The 20,060-nt window shown below is 38.0% G+C and overlaps 1 protein-coding gene across 1 annotated transcript in view; it reads right to left on the bottom strand.

Annotated features, from left to right (window-relative positions):
- Positions 1-18,669, bottom strand: part of LOC311582265 (cytochrome P450 2C70-like) — a 50,032-nt gene extending 31,363 nt beyond the window's left edge. The window contains exons 1-3 of the mRNA XM_084755224.1: positions 17,695-18,669; positions 4,301-4,463; positions 1,051-1,200 (exon numbers count right to left, since the gene is read on the bottom strand). Coding sequence (XP_084611350.1) covers positions 1,051-1,200; positions 4,301-4,463; positions 17,695-17,862 — 481 coding nt within the window. The 5' untranslated portion in view covers positions 17,863-18,669. The remainder of the gene's footprint in view (positions 1-1,050; positions 1,201-4,300; positions 4,464-17,694) is intronic.
- Positions 18,670-20,060: the final 1,391 nt, after the last annotated feature.

The following is a 20,060-nucleotide window of genomic DNA, read 5'->3' as shown; positions in this document are numbered from 1 at the left end:
GTTTATATATATGCAATAATCACAATAAAGAAGAGATCATACATTTGGGAAGGTGATGGAAATGAAATAGATCAAGGCTCTTGTATCAAATTCTCGAAAAATAATATTATGTCTGATGTACTTCCAACTTCCAAAGCACATATTTTCATATGCTGATTTCCTGATAATCCAGAACAAAACAAAGATATCCATATTTGGGGCGATCAACAGACAGAATGAACATGCAACTGCATTTAACAAAGCAAATTTAAAATAGTTCAAATGGGCTTTTCTTGTGTAAGGATGGCAGAAAGTGCAACTATAGTCAGATGTTTGAAAGTATGCATGCTAGTTTAGGAAACATAGTAAAGAACATTATAATTGAATATAAAAATAAAGCAAAATTATGTTAATTATGTTATTAAAAATATTTAGATACTGATATTCTAGAATTTCATTTATTTTGTAACCCTGATCTTGCTCTTCCTACTCTCCTGCCCACTCTTTTTCTCTGCCATATCTCACACCTGCAAGTGCTCACACACTCAGGCACCTAGATTGCTATTGATGCAGGTCCATCATTTCCTATTCTCTCATGAGAACAATTCACCTGGCATATTAGATAACTTGGCCACCTTGTAACATTTCTCAAGATGTTGCTGGACAACTTTCTTACTTTTCAAAATTAATGCAACCAAGACACATGTTTTCCTTCCTTTGCACATAAGGAGTCACTTTTCCAACCTCCCCAGCAGTTAAGTCTAGGCCTGCTGCTAGACAGAGCTACCAATGAAAGGTTGAGTTTCTGTATTATTTTCATATCTAACTTAAATTTCCTCCTTTTGGTATCTTTATCTCGTTCCATAATCACATGAAAACAAGAAACATGATAATACTGAAAGTTAACTGGGCAAAAGCTGGTCAGCTTGGGTCTTGGAAAGGTGTATGAGCACAGTAACTTTCAACTATGCTTCTACTCCCCGACTGTTTGGGTTTTTTTTTTTAAGAAAAAGCTTATTTGTAATAAAAATTCATCGTCTCTTTCTCTTAATTATAGAAATAAATATACACCATTGGTTTTTCTCAATGCTTCCACCAGACAAACGGCTTCCTCCTGAATTCGGTCTTCAATAGTTTTCTTTCCCATCCCCATAGCCCTTAAGGCCATGACGGAGAAACGCCGTGTTTGCTTCCATATTTCTCCATTGCTGAAAATTATTCCTGTTGAGACAGGAAATATCTATTATCATGAGTTCTAGTTTAGAGTACTCATCTCAGGAAATGACATTGACTCCTGTGCAGGCATAAAACACATGGCTGTGTCAGTCACACCTTACCTGACAGCTCTCTTAGTGCAACCTAGTATTTCACCACAAAGACTCTAGATTTCACACACTGAAGAGCTTGTTTACCCCCCATTAACTTCCCAAAATCTCAGAATAATTCTGTGAATTTTTGGTCTCTTCCATGTAGCTGACAACAGTGTTGAAAACCACAAAACAAAATACTTCCTTTACAATCACAGAGCTTTTTTTTTTTTAATTGTGGTGAGACCAAGTCAGTTTTAGCTTTTCTGATTGTATGTTAATTTTGGAAATTTTTGAGGCAATTCTTCAAAAAAGTGAGTACTGAAATATGGTTGAGTGCTGATGTGATTGCCTAGCATGGAGTGGAGATGAGGTAGAGATGCAGAGACTTCCGCATTGAAAGGAATTTCACACTATGTTCCGCAGATAAAGGACCTAGTAATTGATGGGTCACTCTTTTCATTTTAACGTACACTTACTACTTGCTTAAACTTTTTTATGTGATCCTTATATCTAGAAATTTCAATGTAAATTCCCTAAAATTAAAAGGTAATCAAAGTAAAAGATAAGCTCATTAAAAATAAAAAAGCATGTAAAGGAAGAGTCTTTTAGAAAAATGCAAAGGAAAAAAATCAGTTATCACATTTACCAGCCCACAATGCTCCATCACAAGACAGAACAGCTTTATATCAGCCTCAAAACTTAATAATTAATATAGGGTAGGTTTCTAACTATAAGTGTTCAGCTTCTGACTTCTTTGCTATGAATTATTGTAAAATGATCAGTGTAAACCCTGTGAATATTGAATGTTTCTATTTTTTTAGGTTATTGACATATAATACCCCTCCTCCTAATAGTGGGCAGTAAGTTAAATCTCCCGATTAGGCAACCATTGAAGACAGTAACCCATCTCTACTATGTTCCATGTAAGGGCATAGTGTATGGCAGGTTAACTATGGTAAGTGCATTTTCATCTTAGACTGATTTTAGCTTTGATGGGTTTGCAAGGATGTAACCTAATCATGACTTGAGAGGTGTCTACATTTAATTTTTAAAAGCATGTCCAATTAGTGATAATAATTTCCCAGGAGAGGACTGATTTCTCCCACTCTCACCACTCCTCAGTTGCCTGCAGTTCTGTGTGTAAGGATGAGGCCTGATGGGCTTTTCCTCATCCACTTTGGCATGTATCTTGATGCCATTCATGTTCACCTTATGGTGGGAATTCAGCTGATGAGACTTTATAGGCATAGCATCTGACATTACTAGGAGACCCGATCTTCTGGGTTTTACAATCCTTTTGCCCTGTCTTCCTCCATGTCTCCTAAGTCTTAGGAACAGGAGTATGTTGTAGATTTATCTGTTAGCACTGGGCTCCACAACTCTGCCCTAATTGGTTTTCCAATACCAAACGGTCAGCCCTGAAAACATACATACAAGTAACACTATGCAGACTGAGCAGGCTATTTTAAAGAATAGACATATATACAAATATATGCATACAATAACCATTAATGAAGAAGAGGTCACAAATTTTTAAACAGAGCAAAGAGGTATATTAGAGGGTTTGGAGAGAGGAATAGGAAAGGAGAAATGTTAAGTATATCATTGTAATCACAGAAAGAATTTAAAAGAAATAAAAATGTTACAAATAGCACTACATAAACACTGAGTACTCCTGTGGCTCTCTCTTAGATGAACATTGCTTTGTTTTCACTCCATTTCCACTATATTCAAATTTTCCTTATGATTTTTAAAATTAAACAAATGGATACAGGACTGTATTCATTTCTATACTTGTTCCTACACTAAACACACTTTTTAAATCATCTGGCTAGACGGTTCTCAACCTTTCTAATTCTGACACCCTTTAATATAATTCTTCATATAGTGGTGACCCTCAGGCAAAATTATTTCATTGCCACTTCATAACTGCAATTTGTTACTGTCATGAATTATAATATAAATATCTGATATTTCAGATATCTAAAAATCGACCAACAATGGGTGAGAACCACTGATCTTGATCCATAACTCAGGCCATGAAATATTCACATCTATAATGGTTCCCATACCATGCATATTTTTAAAATAATCTAGATCCATACTTCAGACCATGTAGCATAATATTTGGTGACTTGGGTATTTTCTCATTCTTCTTTTCTTTTCTCTTTTATTCTTTTGTCTCAGTATCTTTCTCATTCATCATGTTTATTGGATGTAATATAAACTGAGTAGGCCTTAATCAAAAGTTCAAACTTAATGTTTGATGAGGACACGAATATGTAATGTTTTAATATTAATCACTTTAGAAGATGGATTAAAAATTCCCTATAAGCAATACTTTTGTTAGTAATCAGTAGAGGCAAGGAGAAAATGGCAAAAAGTAAGAAAAAGGGGCCTGCATTATTTAATGTACAGTGAACACTATGTCTGTGTACTTATATAGAAAATAAAATGTCATTAAAATCTAATTTATTTTAATCAAAATGTATCTACACATTTGACAAAATGGAATCACCTTTACAGGGAAATGGAAGGAACTGTAAATTATTATAATTATCAAGTAGAATAATCCACAATCTTAAATGCAAATACCACATTTTTTATATTATGGAGAACTTCAAGGGATGTGTGTGTGCGCATGTGCACATACATACATGTCTGTGAAATAATAAAGACCATGAAATATAAAGAAGAGATCAAAAAGTAGAGGTTAAAGACAAAGGATAACATATGAAAAAAGGATGGGTTTACTGGGAGGTGAAGGGAATTGGTAAAAGTGACAGGAAAGGGAAAGAGTAGTGGAGATATTAAATTCTGAGCAAATGTTGCACTAACATGACATTTAAAAATGTGTTTTGTATGTGATCATTAAATTATTTTCAATTATTACAAAAATTTTACAAACTTATTCATGGACTCATGAATGCTTTGAGTTTCTCAGTTTTCTTCCCTATTCAGCTTCATTTCTATATGTATTGTCCTCGAAGTGCACCAACACAGAGCCGTACCTAACCCTTGGCTTTCTTTAGTGAGTAACGACGATTGCATTTTGCCAGAAAACTCGTCTCCACGGTCAACCAGAGCTTCCTTCAGTGCTTCGTAGCCATGCAGCACCACAGTGGGCTTCATGCCCAGATACACAGTGAACACAGGGCCATACTCTTTTGCCAGCTGGGAACAGAGCAGAGGTGATTGGTGAGGAAGAGATTTTCATTCATTCTATACAGGCATCTTAATATTTACCAACTCATCAACCTTACAGCCAGTAGTTTAATAAGAAACAACATGTAAATGGCCAGCAGGTTTGAGATACGCACCTGTTACTGACAAAACACTGTCTCAAAATGGTAGAAAACAGAACAGATACCCAAGATTGTCCTCTGCCACATGCTCACTGTGGTACGTGTGTGCCCATACTCAAACATAGATATGAACATACATATGGATGCATGTACATCTCTCTAACTCTGTCTCTCTATGTCTCTGTCTCTCTCTGTCTCTCTCTCTGTCTCTCTCTCTCTGTCTCTCTCTCTCTGTCTCTCTCTCTGTCTCTCTCTGTCTCTCTGTCTCTCTCTCTCTCTCTCTCTCTCTCTCTCTCTCTCTCTCTCTCTCTCTCTCTCTCTCTCTCTCTCTCTCTTCTCCACTTGGACCTTCAGATGCCTGATGAGTAACCAAAAACAAGATAAAATTTAACACTTTGCCCTCAATATATGTGTTTCTCCTTTACCTTAAGCTATGACTCAACTCTTATTTGAATCTGAGTGTAGGTTAGGTAAGCATTCAAATGTATATCTAAACAGGGGAAGCCTATTGCTTCAAGTTTGAAGCCATCACCCTGACTGGGGCCTTTTAAGCTCACTGATTCTGTTAAAGCGCCTGTACAGTGGCCCTGGAAACGTTCAGTTATTATCCTATACCATTAGGAACAGCAGAAATCTGCAGACACCTTACTCTACTAAGGAGATATCCACTAAAAATGGGGGGCAGTCATCTCCTGGGCAACAAAATACCACATCAAGAATCAGGAGATTGCCACTAAGCAGTTTCACAACTTCCTGGACACAAAATGAAATCAGTTTCCTCAGCATCACATAAGAATTGTTTCCTACACTAAATAATCATTAGGTTCCTCCACACTGATATGGTTGCTGTACAAATATCTTGCCTTTGTTTTTTTCACCTGTATAAAACCTCAATACTGGAGACCCAAAAAAAGTGTCTAAGTCTCTCTCTATCAAATGTCCACAATAATATTAAAATGCCTTTTCTTGCTGTACTTTTAGCTTCTATTCATACACTTCTTTTAAGACAAGTGGCCAAAATTAGTCAGTTGGGACTCCTAGAGTTAGTATTTTCTTATTCTCCCCTGATAACATCTGCATAGAATTTAGTACTACATATTATTTAGTTATAGGTGTAATATCCAAAAAAAAAAAGTCCATTGCATGCGAGACATCTATCTTGGCACCCACTAGCCATTTGTGTCTCACTCAAGTCACTGAAACATAAGTTTTTAGTAACCATGAGTCAGTGACCCCCATCCAGAAATATGAAGCCATAGCCATCTGCTTGTTATGATATGATTAACTTCTTTTTGTAACATGCTTATTCAGACACCCATAGGTTGTTTTGAGTCACCTTAATCTCTTAACTTGGCAGAACAAACCAGTTTTTGCCATCTTGTATAGATATTGAAGGTCTCTGTGTAGGTCACCATAAAAAAAAAATCTTCCTCATTAGTTTCTTAACATTACTGAAATTCAGCTTTAAGGCTGTTTCCCTAATAGCAGCTAATCAATAAATCTTTGAATTATAAGTGGACTAAGCTGATGACCTTTTCCCAGGGGTCAAAAACTCCATAACATTTGGAGGCCCAAGCAAGATCCCTAGGAGGCCCTAGACTCATAGCCCTGGGTTTGGAATAGGCCTTGTTGGACTTGGACGTCCAGCGAGTACAGACTATAAGGCTGCCACAAATTAAATATCACTAGTAGGAGATAGGCACCTGAGGGAGCAAGTCCAAGGTGGGCTTGGTAGGTCTCCCCCAAATTTGCAGATTAAAAACAAAACAAAAGTAAGACTTGCCAGCCAAAGGCTTCTGATGCTATGAAAGGTAAGTGAGCTCTTCTGTTTTGGAGTCCAGACATTTGGAGAGACAAATGTGAGAAAGGACACAATCATAAATTAAGCCAATCTTCAGGACAGAGGAACGGCATCCTATCCTTCTTGTTTGGGTTTATGAAAGAAGTTGCCTATCACATGTTTGAGATCATTTGGTCTTCCCCTGTTTTATATTTCATTGTATTTTCATGTTGTAGGCTTTTTCTGTTGGACTTATGTTTTCAAATGTCTTGCAGAGATGAATGTCACACTGAATACACTCAAATCACTCCCCAAATGCATGTTACATTTTCAGGATTTCCACAAGGCAGGTTGTTCTTGGGTACCTTTCATGCTATCTCTCCCTGTGGTGTGCGCTCTCTCTCTCTCTCTCTCTCTCTCTCTCTCTCTCTCTCTCTCTCTCTCTCTGTGTGTGTGTGTGTGTGTGTGTGTGTGTGTGTGTGTGTGTGTGTGTCCCTCTCATTGGCTTACTGAAGCTCACTGCTTAAGTCCTGAATGTACATCTAGCAATTCCCTATGCCCACCTGTTTTCAATCCTTTGTCCTTAATCTGCTTCTGAAGAATGTCTTTTTTCATCTGCTTGCTCTATCTCCCACATGGCTCCTGTCTCTGACCATGGAGCTCTAGCTGCTGGCACCCCCCCATCCACCAGGCTGAGGCAATGAAGGTGCCCCCGGTGTGCAGCCCCAGAGGGCACCCTAAGTCCCCCGGTCCATTAGCCGCTGCTTTGTGTACTGCTGCAACTGGCTTGTCTCCAGATATTTTTTTTTTAATTTCTAAGCCTTCTTTGTTTTCTGCATGCTCTCGTCTTTCCCTATGATCACTGAATTCTGCTTTTGCAATTATTTGGATTTCTTTTTGATATGTACAGTATTAAAATATTGTTTGATACTGATCTATTTTATTTAAAAAGCTTGCTCTGGAGTTATTCAATGCCTCACCTCTCATAGTCCAAGAATGCTTGTTTTAATATCCTCCAAAATCTCTATCCTATGTCAGAAGACTAACACTAGGACAGAAAGAAAAACAAAATAGCTGAAGAGAAGACACTGTGTGCTTTGAAACAGCAAAGATATAAACTTTCTGTACCTTAAAATTTGTAAACTTATTGAATATAGTTAAAAATCTATATAAAACAAAACCAAAAACAACCAGATGTCAACATTTTATGAGTTCCTGTAGATGTCTGATGGTTATAGTTTTCTATCTAATGGACTCCAGATTACAGATAATTAGATTATTCTCCAACTTAATAAGCACAATAAAAATACATATTAAGTTTTTCAGGTTGTCTGCCTCCATCTGCAGACACACATCAAGTGGTTATAAAATAAAACAAACCCCTCTGAATAATATCTCAGTGATATATCCATATACACCTGTTCAAAAATAATCAGAGCTGAACTTTTTAAAAGTTAATATTGCATAAAACTAAAGGAGATAAATAAGGTCATGTATCCCACAACCTTAAGATAAATTTGTTACAATAAATTTATTTGTTACTTTTATGTCTCATGGTATTTAATTTTTTTAATCAAAAGGGGTTTTTATAAAATTTAGGATGGCTAAATATAATTACAGATGTCTATCTCTTTGGCTTCCTCCCTTTCTTGGTTCTAGTTTACAAAAAGGAAATACTCCCTCATTAAATGTCGTGAGTATTCATAACTCTTGGTGAAATGTAAACTTTCTTTCTCTCAGGGTCTGTAACACTATTTCAGGGCAGGGTATGGGGAGACATGAAATGTTAAAAGCAAAAAAGTTAGTTTAAAACACATGACAAAAAGACTAACAGTTAAAGTGTGTGTGTGTGTGTGTGTGTGTGTGTGTATGTGTGTGTGTGTGTGTGTGTGTGTGTGTGTGTGTGTATAGGCTATCTTAATTTGCTATTGCATGTTGTGAATGTAACTTGAATTCAAATATTGTTCTCTTCTTTTTCAACTAAGAAGGCAATAAGAGCTCTCTAAAATATTTTAGGTTAAGATAAATTTTATGTGGTAATTCCTGTCTTAAAATAATCAATTTTAAATAAAAAGCAACATATGCTTAATAAATGAAATATATTTGATAAATAAAGTTTATAAGTGCTAAGGTCTACTCAGGTTAACAATAACTGACTTTAAAATATGAGTATAGCTTCTTTGTCTTTGCTACTTTTCTTGAAAGTTAGCTGTTTGGATAAGCCAAGCCATATAAGAAGCTGTAGTATTCTGTAATTTTACATATAAAAAAAGAATAATAAGGTTCCCAGACTCTCTCTGGCCTATATTTGTGGTTCAAATATTTATTTTACTACAAAAGGACTTTCAATTAAAACTTCAATTCAATATTTTAAGACTAAATCAAACTTGACTGGGATAAAACTATAAACTCACAATCATATAAAAGCTACTAACTTATTATAAAGTGGTAAAAATAGATAAGACACACAAGTAAATATTCAGTCACCTTATAAATGATCAAAGTGTATGAATTGCTCAAAACTATGCTTGTGGTCATGCTAAGTACAAATGTAATTCATTTCCATTAACAAATTTTATTAACTGCCTATAGGCTTTCAAAAGTAAGCCTAAAACAAGCAATCAAAAATGAGCAGTTTATTTAAAATATGGTCTACTGAATAAATTAAAGAATGAATTTCAAACTCCTCAGGTATGTGATTGAATACTCCGTGTTAAATGTTTAATTAAAAAAAAGTTTCCCATCACAAGGTAATGCAGGCTTCAGGGACCAGAGGCCACAGTGGTACTAGGGACCCCAGAAGCAGCAACACTGGTAGACAAAACCCCAAAAGTCACACAGGCTACAAAAACTCCAATATAAACACCCTAATGAACCTTAAAACTTGCTTGTCAGCAGAACTCCAGGCCTCTCAGGCCAAAAGACTGAGAAGAAAAAAAATCAAGGGGGCAAACGTGCAAAAAAAACCAAACAGAAACGGCACCCATCTAACAAAGACAAACTTAAAATTTAGCACCTAAACCTACAATAACCCCAGAACCCAGATGACTACAGCCCAGTATAAGAATAAAATCAACACTAGCCAGGGAAATATGGCACTACCAGAAAATAGCTGTTCTACTACAACAATCTCTTGATATTCCAACAAAGTGTTTGCACTTGGTGGGAGAGCAACACCAACCTACCCATAAAACCTTTGACCCGCCATTTGCTTTGCCTTCAAGAAGTGTAGGGATAAAGATGGATCAGAGCTTGAGCAAATGGCAAACCAATGACAGGTCCAACTTGAGACCCACACCATGAGAGAGAGTCAACCGCTGACACTATTAATGATGTTCTTCTATGCTTTCAGACAGGAGCCTAGCATAACTTCCTTCTGAGAGGCTTCATCCAGCAGTTGATGGAAACAGATGCAGAAAACCACAGTCAAACAATAGGCAGAGCCCAGGGAGTTTGGTGGAGAGTGGGAGGAAGGATTGAAGGAACCAGAGGCATCAAGGTCACCACAAGAGGACCTACAGACCCATGGGGATTGAACCATCAACCAAAGAGCATGTATTGGCTGGACCTAGGCCCTCTACACATATGTAGTAGATGTGACACTTGATTATCATGTGTGTCCCCTAACAATGGGAGTAGAGTCTCTCTCTCTCTCTCTCTCTCTCTCTCTCTCTCTCTCTCTCTCTCTCTCTCTCTCTCCTGCCTTCTATCCCTTTCCCCTAAGTAAGTTGCCTTATCTGGCCTCAGTGGGAGCATATGTGCTTAGTCCTACTGCAACTTGAGATTCTAGGACAAATTGGTACCCCTTTGGGGGAGTCTCATTCTCAGTGAAGGGAAGTGAGGTGTGAGAGGAGAGCATGGGAGTGTGAGACTTGGAGAAGAGGAGGGAGGGGCTGAGATCTGACTGTGAAGTGATGAAATAAATAAATAAATAAATAAATAAATAAATAAATAAATAAAAATAAAATCTTATTTGTTGGATACTAGAATGGCTACACCAGCTTGCTTCTCAGGTCTATTTGCTTGGAAAGCCTTTTTCCAGCTGTTAGCCTTTGTCTTTTTACTGGGAAATTGAGTCCATTGATGCTGAGAGACATTAATGAGCAATGATTGTTAATCCCTGTTATTTTTATGTTGGTGTGTGTGTGTGTGTGTGTGTGTGTGTGTGTGTGTGTGTTTGATCATGCTTCCCTTCTCTTGGTTTTGCTGATGCTGAGTTATTTATTTCCTTTGTTTTCTTAGGTGTAGTTAACTTCCTTGGGTTGGAGTTTTCCTTCTAGTATCCTCTGTAAGACTGGCTTTATGTAGATATATTGTTTAAATCTGGTTTTATCATGAAATATATTTCTTTCTCCATCTATAGCGATTGAAATTTTTACTAGGTCTTGTAGTCTGGGCTGATATTTGTTGTATCTTAGAGTCTGCCGCACCACTGCTAAGATCCTTCTGGCTTCTAGAGTCTCTGTTGAGAAGTTGGATATAATTTTAATAGGTCTGCCTTTATATGTTACTTGGTCATTTTCCTTGCAGATTTTAATATTCTTTCTTTGTTCTGTACAATAAAAGAACATCTGGAGGTAATGCCACCTCTGATTTCATGCTGCACTACAGAGCAATATTAATAAAAAAAATTATGTGGTATTGGCATAAAAACAGACAGGTTGATCAATGGAATCATATCAAAGAAGTAAATTCACATGTTGGAAGTACCCTGTTGTTTCAGGTGGCAATCCTCCCAATCCAGATAGCCATTCTGAGCTGGGCATAAGGTGTAGGACTCCCTGTCCGCAGCAGGGCCTCCTGCTTTCTGCCTGATTTTCATCTGGAGAATGTCTTTAGACATAGATGCCCTTAACCATATTTGAAATATGGCCCTTGGCACAGCACTCTGCTACTTCTCCACTCCACGTGCCTATAGGTAACCAGGTACTGTGTTCCTTTTCATGTCATAGAAGCACGGTGCCGAATGCAAAATAAGCATTCTTAAAGTGTCTGGTTTCAACCAATTATGTACACCTATCCTGGAAGCGCCCCACCCACTCCACTGATTAAAGTTGAGCTAGCTCCCTGAAGTGGGAGTATTTTATCTCCATCATGCTCACAGTCTTCTACTCTTCCTGCCTTCATCAGCTGGTGGCAAACAGCCCTCCAAGACGGTGGAAAACCACATCCACACTCCTATGAATATTTGATTTTTAAAAAAGAAGCCGAAATTATACAATTGAAAAGAAAAGCATCTTCAACAAATGTTGCTGGTGTAACTGAATGTCTGAATGGAGAAAAAAATGCAAAAAGCTTCATGTCTATCACCCTGCACAAAGCTCAAGTCCAAATGGATAAAGGACCTCAACATAAAACCAGATCCACTGAACCTGATAGGAGAAAAAGTGGGGAATAGCCTCCAAATGCATTGGCATAGAAGACATCTTCCTAAACAAAACACCAGTAGCTCAGGTACTAAGATCAGCAATTAATCAATAAGACCTCATGAAACTTAGAGGCTTCTGTAACACAAAGGACACTCTCGAAAGGACAAGCAGAAGCTTACAGAATAAGAAAAGATATTCACCAACCCCATATCTGACAGAGAGCTGACATGCATAATATATAAGAGTATATTTTTAAAACTCAGGAAAATAGAAAACAACAAACCAAATACCCCAATTAAAAATAGGGTACATAGCAAAACATAGAATTCTAGACAGAGGAATCTCATATGGCCAAGAAGCACCTAAAGAATTGTTCAGCATCCTTAGCCATTGAAGAAATACAAATCATGATGACTCTGAGATTGATCTTATAAATGTCAGAATGGCTAAGTACAAAAAATCAAGGGACAGCTCATGCTGACAAATATGTGGAACAAGGGGAACACTGCTCCATTGCTGGTGGGATTGCAAACTCGTACAGCCAGTTTGGAAATCAATTTGATGGTTTCTCAGAAAATTGGGAATAGATCTACCTCAAGACCCAGCTATAAAACTCCTGGACATATACCCAAAGGATGTTCCACCATACTACAAGGACATGTTTAACTGTGTTCATAGCAGCTTTATTCATAATAGGAGAAACTGTAAACAACCAAGATGTTCTTGAACCAAAGAATGAATAAAGAAAATGTTGTACATTTACAGAATGAAGTACTACTCAGCTACTTAAAAATTATATCACATAATTTGGTAGCAAATGGGTGTAACTAGAAAAAAATTGCCAGTTGTGGTGGCACATGCTGGTAGGATCTGCTGAAGGAGACAGAGGTGGGAGGATTATAAGGAAAAAAACCATCTTGAGTGAGGTAATCCAGACACAGAAAGGTAAACATGGTATGTATTCATTTATTAGTAGATATTAGCCATAAAGTAAAGATAACCATGTTACAATCCAAAGACCATCCCTAAAAGCTAAGTAGCAAGGAGGGTTCAAGGTGTGGGAAAGCTGAATCTCACTGAGAAGGTAAAATAGAATATATAGTGGGTACATGGGGGGGGGAGGGATTGGGGTATATGAACAGGAAGGACCAAGTAGAGAGAGAACAGAGAAAGAGAGTGCTGAGAGAGCCAGCTAGCATGGAGGGGGCAAATCTGAGATGAGCTAGAAACCTAGGGCAATGAAAACTGCCAGGAAACTATGAAGGTGGCGTAGAGCTTGAACCAGGCATTTCTTATAACCAGGCAAGAATTCCAGTGGAGGTATTAGGACACAAACCCATTCACAAGACCTTTGACCTACAATTTCTTCTGCCTACAAGATATGCAAGGGGTAAAGGTGGAGCAGAAATTGAGGAATGGTCAACCACTCACTGGTCCAGCTTGAGACCTATGCCATTAGAGGGTGCCCACCCCTGACACATTAATGATATTCTGCTATATTTGCAGGCAGGAGCCTAGAATAGCCATCATCAGTGAGGCTTCACACGACAACTGATGAAAACAGATGCAGAGGTTGAAGGCAAACACTAGGCAGAATTTGGCAGTGGAGAAGGGGAAATGATTAAAGGAGCCAGAGATCAAAAAACACCATAAAACCCACAGAATAAACTAAGCCGGGCCCATAGGGACCCACAGAGTCTGAACCACCAACCAGAGAACATGCATCGGACTGACCTAGACCCTCTGCCTATATGTAACAGTTGTGCAGTTGATCTTAATTTGGGACTCCTAACAGAAGGAGCAGGGGCTGTCTCTAACTCTGTTCCCTCACTATAGGACCCTTTCCCCTAACTGGGCTGCCTAGTCTAGCCTCGATTGGTGAAGATGTGCCTAGCCTTATTACAACGTGACATGCCAAGGCTGGTTCATATTCATGGGAGGCCTCCCCTTTTCTTAAGAGAGACAGAGAGAGGAAAAGTGACTGGGGAGAAGGAGAGTGGAAAAGACTGGGAGAAAATAAGGAAGAGGATTGGCATGTAAAGGTAATAAATAATTTATTTTAAATCTTCCCATGATAGACAAAACACAGATCCTGATCTTGGCATAAGGTTCTTGTGGACTGTAGACAGTTTACCCTTGTTCATTCAAATCCTGATTTCTCTACCCCACTGTCTGGTTTCAATCCAGACACTGCATTGTGATGTTTATTCTAAGTATCTTCTGTCTCAAGTTTGTGTAAACATGTCCCTATTTGTTCTCTGTATTGCCAATAAAAAGCCAACTAGCCAATGCTGAGCAATAACATAGAATAGGGTGGGACAACCTGGTCCAGTGAGAGGAGGAGAAAGAAGAGGAAAGAAAGGAGGATGCATGTGGAGAGGACCAAGAAGCACTAGGAGGACTGAGAAGGACCTAAGATATGAGTAAAATGCAAATATAATGTGGAAAATCTGAGTGAGATGAAACTATACTAGCTTGGAGGCTTAAGATGAAGTAATTATTGCACACCAAAGTGCTCTAGACTAACTAAATATAACCTAGTTTTTCTGTGTGGTTATTTGGGCATAAAGCTGTTTAGGGAGTAATCACTGATTTTATTAAAATGATAAATCAATATTAAATATATAACTCAACATCCTAATGATAACACTAAGGCCTCCTCCAAATAATACAATGGGACACAAATTATTCCACCTAAATTGTGGCAACTCTAACCACTGGGCAAAGAACTGCCCCATGCCTCACCGTACCAGGACCTTACCCTAATTCCAAACAAGCAGCACACTAGAGAATTGACTGCCCTTCTTTGCTTTACCAAGGTAGGCAGGGCTCTAGAGTACCTCATCTACACAAAGTCTCTTAGATCCTCTGGATCTGGCAGCTGAAAGTTAATGCTGCCCTATGTAGTAATGAAAATTTTATCGATGTCCTCTGTGACCACCAAAGACTGATGATCTCTGTCCCCAAAACACCATGAAGGATCCTAGGGCAACCATCCAGGTAAGTCTCTGTCATTTTGATTGATACAGAGGCCATTTGTACTATACTTCCTGCTCAAATTTGTCCTTCCCAGATATGCTGATGGCTGAATGTAGCTTTGTCTGTTTAATAACAGCAAACACCCAGCTCCCTCATCTCCTATAGCTTCAACTGCCTGGTCAGGTCATTGAACACATAAAAATCAGGCCTTCCTTTTTTTAGAGCTACCAGGTCACTTGCTAAGAAAGACAGACTCATACAGTTTACCTTGCTGACAGGCTTCAAACTAGAAGAGACAAACCCACACAACAGGCTTCAATGTAACTTTTACTATTTTATTTAAAAACAAAATTTTACACATTTTTATTGAAAAATAAAATAATTCATATTACATCTCATTTGCTATCCCATCCCATGCATCCTCCCATTCCTCCCTCCCTCCCGCTTTCACCCCATTCCCCTTCCCTATGACTGTGACTGAGGGGGACCTCATCTCCCTGATTAAAAACAAAATTAAACTTGCTTTTCAATGACTGCTCATAATAATCAACCACCTATATCTCATGACAAATGAGTAAATAAAAAAATTAGAATCTGCAAAAATTGTGTCTAAGAAAATAAGTTAGGGTGCAAGTTGTAAATGTCTAAAAAATGAATGATGATTGATCTAAGTAATTTAAAGTAAATAAATACTTTTATTAAAAATTCTAAAGATATGGAAATTGAAATAAATTATAAGGGTTTAAAATAACATACATAAATTCAAGTTACAAATGTTTTTTTAATTTAAAAAGTTTCACATTTCTTTCCCTCTCACCATGCTATTTTTATGGTAAAACTTCAAAAATTGAGGATTTTTAACATTAATCAATGGAATTCTGATGTTATTAATCTAGTCTGGGTAAAGCACTGATTACTATTATCATGTGACAAGCTCAAAATGTAAATTTCCTTTGGTTGTTTACTAAATATACACTTAAAAATATTTCTCATGTTGAAAACATCTCTGTCCAATCTATATACAACCAACTCTCTGGACATGTGAAAAATGTTCATGATTTTAACCCCCAAGTTTTTGGGTCTCTAAGCTTTTAATATGACTAATAAACATAACTCTATTCCAGCTATTTAAGGATACTAGTTAACTGCTTTTCTTTTTTAACAAGCAGGATTTCAATACAGATTAAAAACAATGGTAATGTTGTTATATCTAAAATTTGATCTTCTTTTGTAAGCTTAAAAATTCATTTGCAATTCCAGGAATCACAACTTGGATCCATCTGTTTCAGGTCAAACAGATTCCAGATAAATTCTCCTGCAAGCAAGATGTACCCTTCCCTGGCCTGGCCTTTACCCAGCATTCCAGTCTTCCTGTACCCTGACAACAATACCCTACTTTCAGTCTAAGCATTGCCACCTATTGTCTATTCCTGAGGGTGAGCTACATCCTCACCCTAGTCCTGGGACTTCTTTCATGGCTCCAACTACCAGGACCACAGGCCTGGAACTTTTAAATGTGCACCCAAGATAAAGTCTATATCCCTAGCCTGTATCTGTCCCAGCACATTTTTAATCAACTACTCCTAACACCACAACATCCTTTGGTAGTCCTTTGGAATCAGTAAGATCCCTGGACTTGCTGAAAATCCTGGTGAAAGCTCCTACCAGTCTGAGCCCCAACTTTGGACCAGCATTCCAGACCTCTCCAAAGCTACCTGTACTTTTTTAGCTCCAGGTGATCAAACAAAACCCAGACAGAAAACAAGATGTACTCTGTCCTGTGGACTTTAACAAGCATTCCAGCTTTTCTATGCCCTGAAAGCAATAGTCTACTTTAGCTGAGAAGCAGTTGCTGGAAACATATGTTGTTCATCATCCTGCACAAAGGGTTGGAATATTAGGTCCAAAGGAAACTAGTTCTCCTCCACAAAAGAAGTCATTTCCCTAAACTGTCAAAAGAGGCAAATGACTCTTTATGGTATCTATTAGCATACCAAAGCACATGCTACCCTTCAGGATCTTCAGTATTACCAATACCCATTAAAATCAGAGAATTACAAAAACTTACAAAAGCAAGTTACTCAAGATGGGGATTTCAATCTGATTAAATGGTTTAATTCATGGTTATCAAATTTTACCTGGGTAAAATAAATGTTTGTTTTCTCTTTTCTCTTATCTTACTGCTTTTATTCATTATTTGTAAATGTCAATGTCAAATGCTATAGATACCACAGGCGCTTAAATTAAATTCTCCAATTCATTCTCTGAGAGCGGAAGGGGAATGTAATGGACTAAAATCCTCTCCTTCTGTTATTTCTGAAATTAATATAGCTCTTATGTAACAAACTGGCTGAACACATATATTTAAAAAGTAAGCACAATTAAAAGGTTAACCTTTAACCCTACATAAATGTGAATCAGTGATTTGATGCATATGATCTAGAGCCACTGGAGAATTTAATGGTTAAAGGAACTTCATTTTCAGGTAGATATGCATCTTGGTACTCACTAGCTATTTTCTCTGACTCCAGTACCTGAAAGACAAGTCACCAGTAACCCTTAAGTGAGTGACTCCCACCCAAAAACTGTAGGCATGACTATGTACTAGTTATGATATGATTAACTGCTTTTTTTACTTCAGTAAACTTCTTCTGCAGATACTCAAAGATTATTTTGAGTCTCCCCAACCCTTCAACTTGGCAAAACAGACCAATTTGCTTACTTGCATAGATACTGAAGGTCTTTTATGGGGTTTTTTTTTTCTTTAATAAACACTTCCACATGGCCCTACTTCATGGCATGCCAGGGATTCAGCCTTAAGGTTGTCATCCTGCTAGCAACTAATCAATAAGTCTTTCCATTATAATTATATTGAGTTTGTGGTCTTTGTCCAGGGCTCACAAACTCCATAACTCTCGGGATGTATCATTCACACATGGAAAACCACAAAAAAGAATGTTAATCACACTTACTAGGTTCAGAGATGTGATGATATTTTTAATATCCACTTGCAAAATATTTCCAACAATTGGTAAAGGAGGGGGTCCAGGTGGGAGCTTCCCTTTGATGTGGTGCTGATTCCATAGGAAAAGAAAAATCAGACAAGAAGTGCAAATCGCCAGGAAGATGAAGAGAGCCATTGGCACTGAACAAATGCACTGGAAAGCTTACAGTCCAAGCATCTGTAAATACAGCTCCAAAGGAATACAGAGTGTTTTGGACTTTGGGTGGGACTTCTTTATCTTCAGTACACTTTGATCTGTATAAACAAAGCTTCTTGTTTCCTAATATTACTTTTCTATGTATTTGCCATCTCAACATAACCCTGTCTACTTCATAGTAATATATGAATAGCTACATTTTAACAGTAACGTTAAATAATACCTATGATGGCTATTCTGGGCTGTCACCTTGACTAAATCAGGAATTAACTAAAATCTAAAAACTGAGGACACATAAGTGAGATAATTTTGCTAAATTTAAAGTAGGAAGATCTGCTTCTAATCTATATTCTGAGTCAAAAAGACACACATCTTTAATCTGCACCATACCTTCTGCTGGAAGACTGTATAAGAACATGGGAAAAGCAACCTGTGCTCTTTGCCTGTTTGCCCTCATCTTGCTCAAAAGTTCACTCACAACTTCCCTGGCATTAGAGCCTATTTCCTCAAAATTCAAGCGTATACTGAAGACCAGCTAAGACATCTAGCCTTGTAGATTGAGTAACTACTAAATTATTGGACTTTCCTTCCACAGCCAACCATTGTTCAATTAGGGGACTACAGCCTGTAAATCATTCTTTACAGGTAAAGAGATTCATTCTATAAGTTCTGTTACTCTAGAGAATACTGGCAGATATAGATTTTTAGGACCATAAGTAGTCCCAGAGCAACTAATTTATAAAAATGAGTCTTTTAAGTATTTGAAATAGGCTTCTAGATGAGAGAATCATGGGAGAATGGCAAAGTAGAAGGATCCAGAGGGTCCTAGAAGCCTACAAGTAGAACATTATGATAGGCAGATTTGGGCACAGGGGTCCCGCTCAAACTAAGGCACCAGCCAAGGACAATACAGGCGGTAAACCTTAAACCCCTACCCAGATCTAGACAATGGTCAGAACACTCTCCACAGTAGAGTGGAGAGTGGGATATTACTTTCTCACGTACTCTGGTGCCTCAACTTTGACCATGTCCCCTGGATGGGGAGACCTGGTGGCACTCAGAGGAAAGATAGCAGGTTACCAAGAAGAGACTTGATACCCTATGAACATATACAGGGGGAGGTAATCCCCCTCAGGAACAGTCATGGGGGAGGGGAATAAGGGGAAAATGGGAGGGAGGGAAGAATGGGAGGATACAAGGGATGGGATAACCATTGAGATGTAACAAGAATAAATTAATAAAGGAGAAAAGAAAAGAAATACGCTTTCCAATTTTCTAACTGCTAAAGCTACTGAAGCATTTCCAGTTACTGGTGCCCAACCTGGAAGCTTGGAGAGCGCTGAAGACCCATGTATGGATGATATTACAAACTTAAAGAGATACATGCATCTGATTACCCTGATTCACCAATAGTGAACATCAACGTATTTGGTCACCCTATAAAATAAACTTTTGACAGTTTGTGGAAAAATAACAAAAGATGGTGATGCTGTTTGGTTTCTCCTAGCATCTCTGGATAAATTAACAGTGGGTAGGGATGATCTCCATGATAAAACTAACCAACATCTAATATCTCAGAATATAGCGAAGGGACAACAAAGAACTTAGTAACAAAGATAAAAATTGACTGGCTCCAGAGGGGCATAAGCAGTCTAAAGGTTCCTGAATGTGCCCTGAAGAGAATGTTTTACCCCCAACGGCCACAGAATCAAGTTGCAGAAGACTAAATTAAAGCCTTCACTATAAGGTTGGCTGAACTGTAGCAAAAATTCAAGTCCCAGCCTCAGAAGGTCTTGGAAGCTAAAAAAAAAGTGAGGGTAGTTATTGGGGAAGAACGTTAGAGATCCTTGACAAGTATACTACCTGTAAGTGTGGGCATTGGGAGTTAAATGGGGCAGGGAGCATCAATTGGGAAAGAACTCTAGAGAAGCCCTGACTAGTATACCACCCAGAACTGTCCGAGCAAGAGTGAAGATATTCTAAAGACAGATGTATATGGCCTTCCCTTTGGCCATAAGATTATTAAAACAATGGTCTGGAAAAAATGAAATTTGCCAATGTCAGAGGGAAAAGAAATGAAGCTCTGGTGCCTCTTCACCTTCAAATAACTTGTCTAATGAGTGAGAACTTCTAGGGGGAAAGTTCTTGACTTTCTTACTTCAAAGAAGCAGCAGCCA

This window comes from Acomys minous, assembly GCF_964271855.1.
Source record: "Acomys minous genome assembly, chromosome: 2".
NCBI lineage: Eukaryota > Metazoa > Chordata > Mammalia > Rodentia > Muridae > Acomys > Acomys minous.
This window is presented reverse-complemented; position numbering and strand designations above follow the sequence as displayed.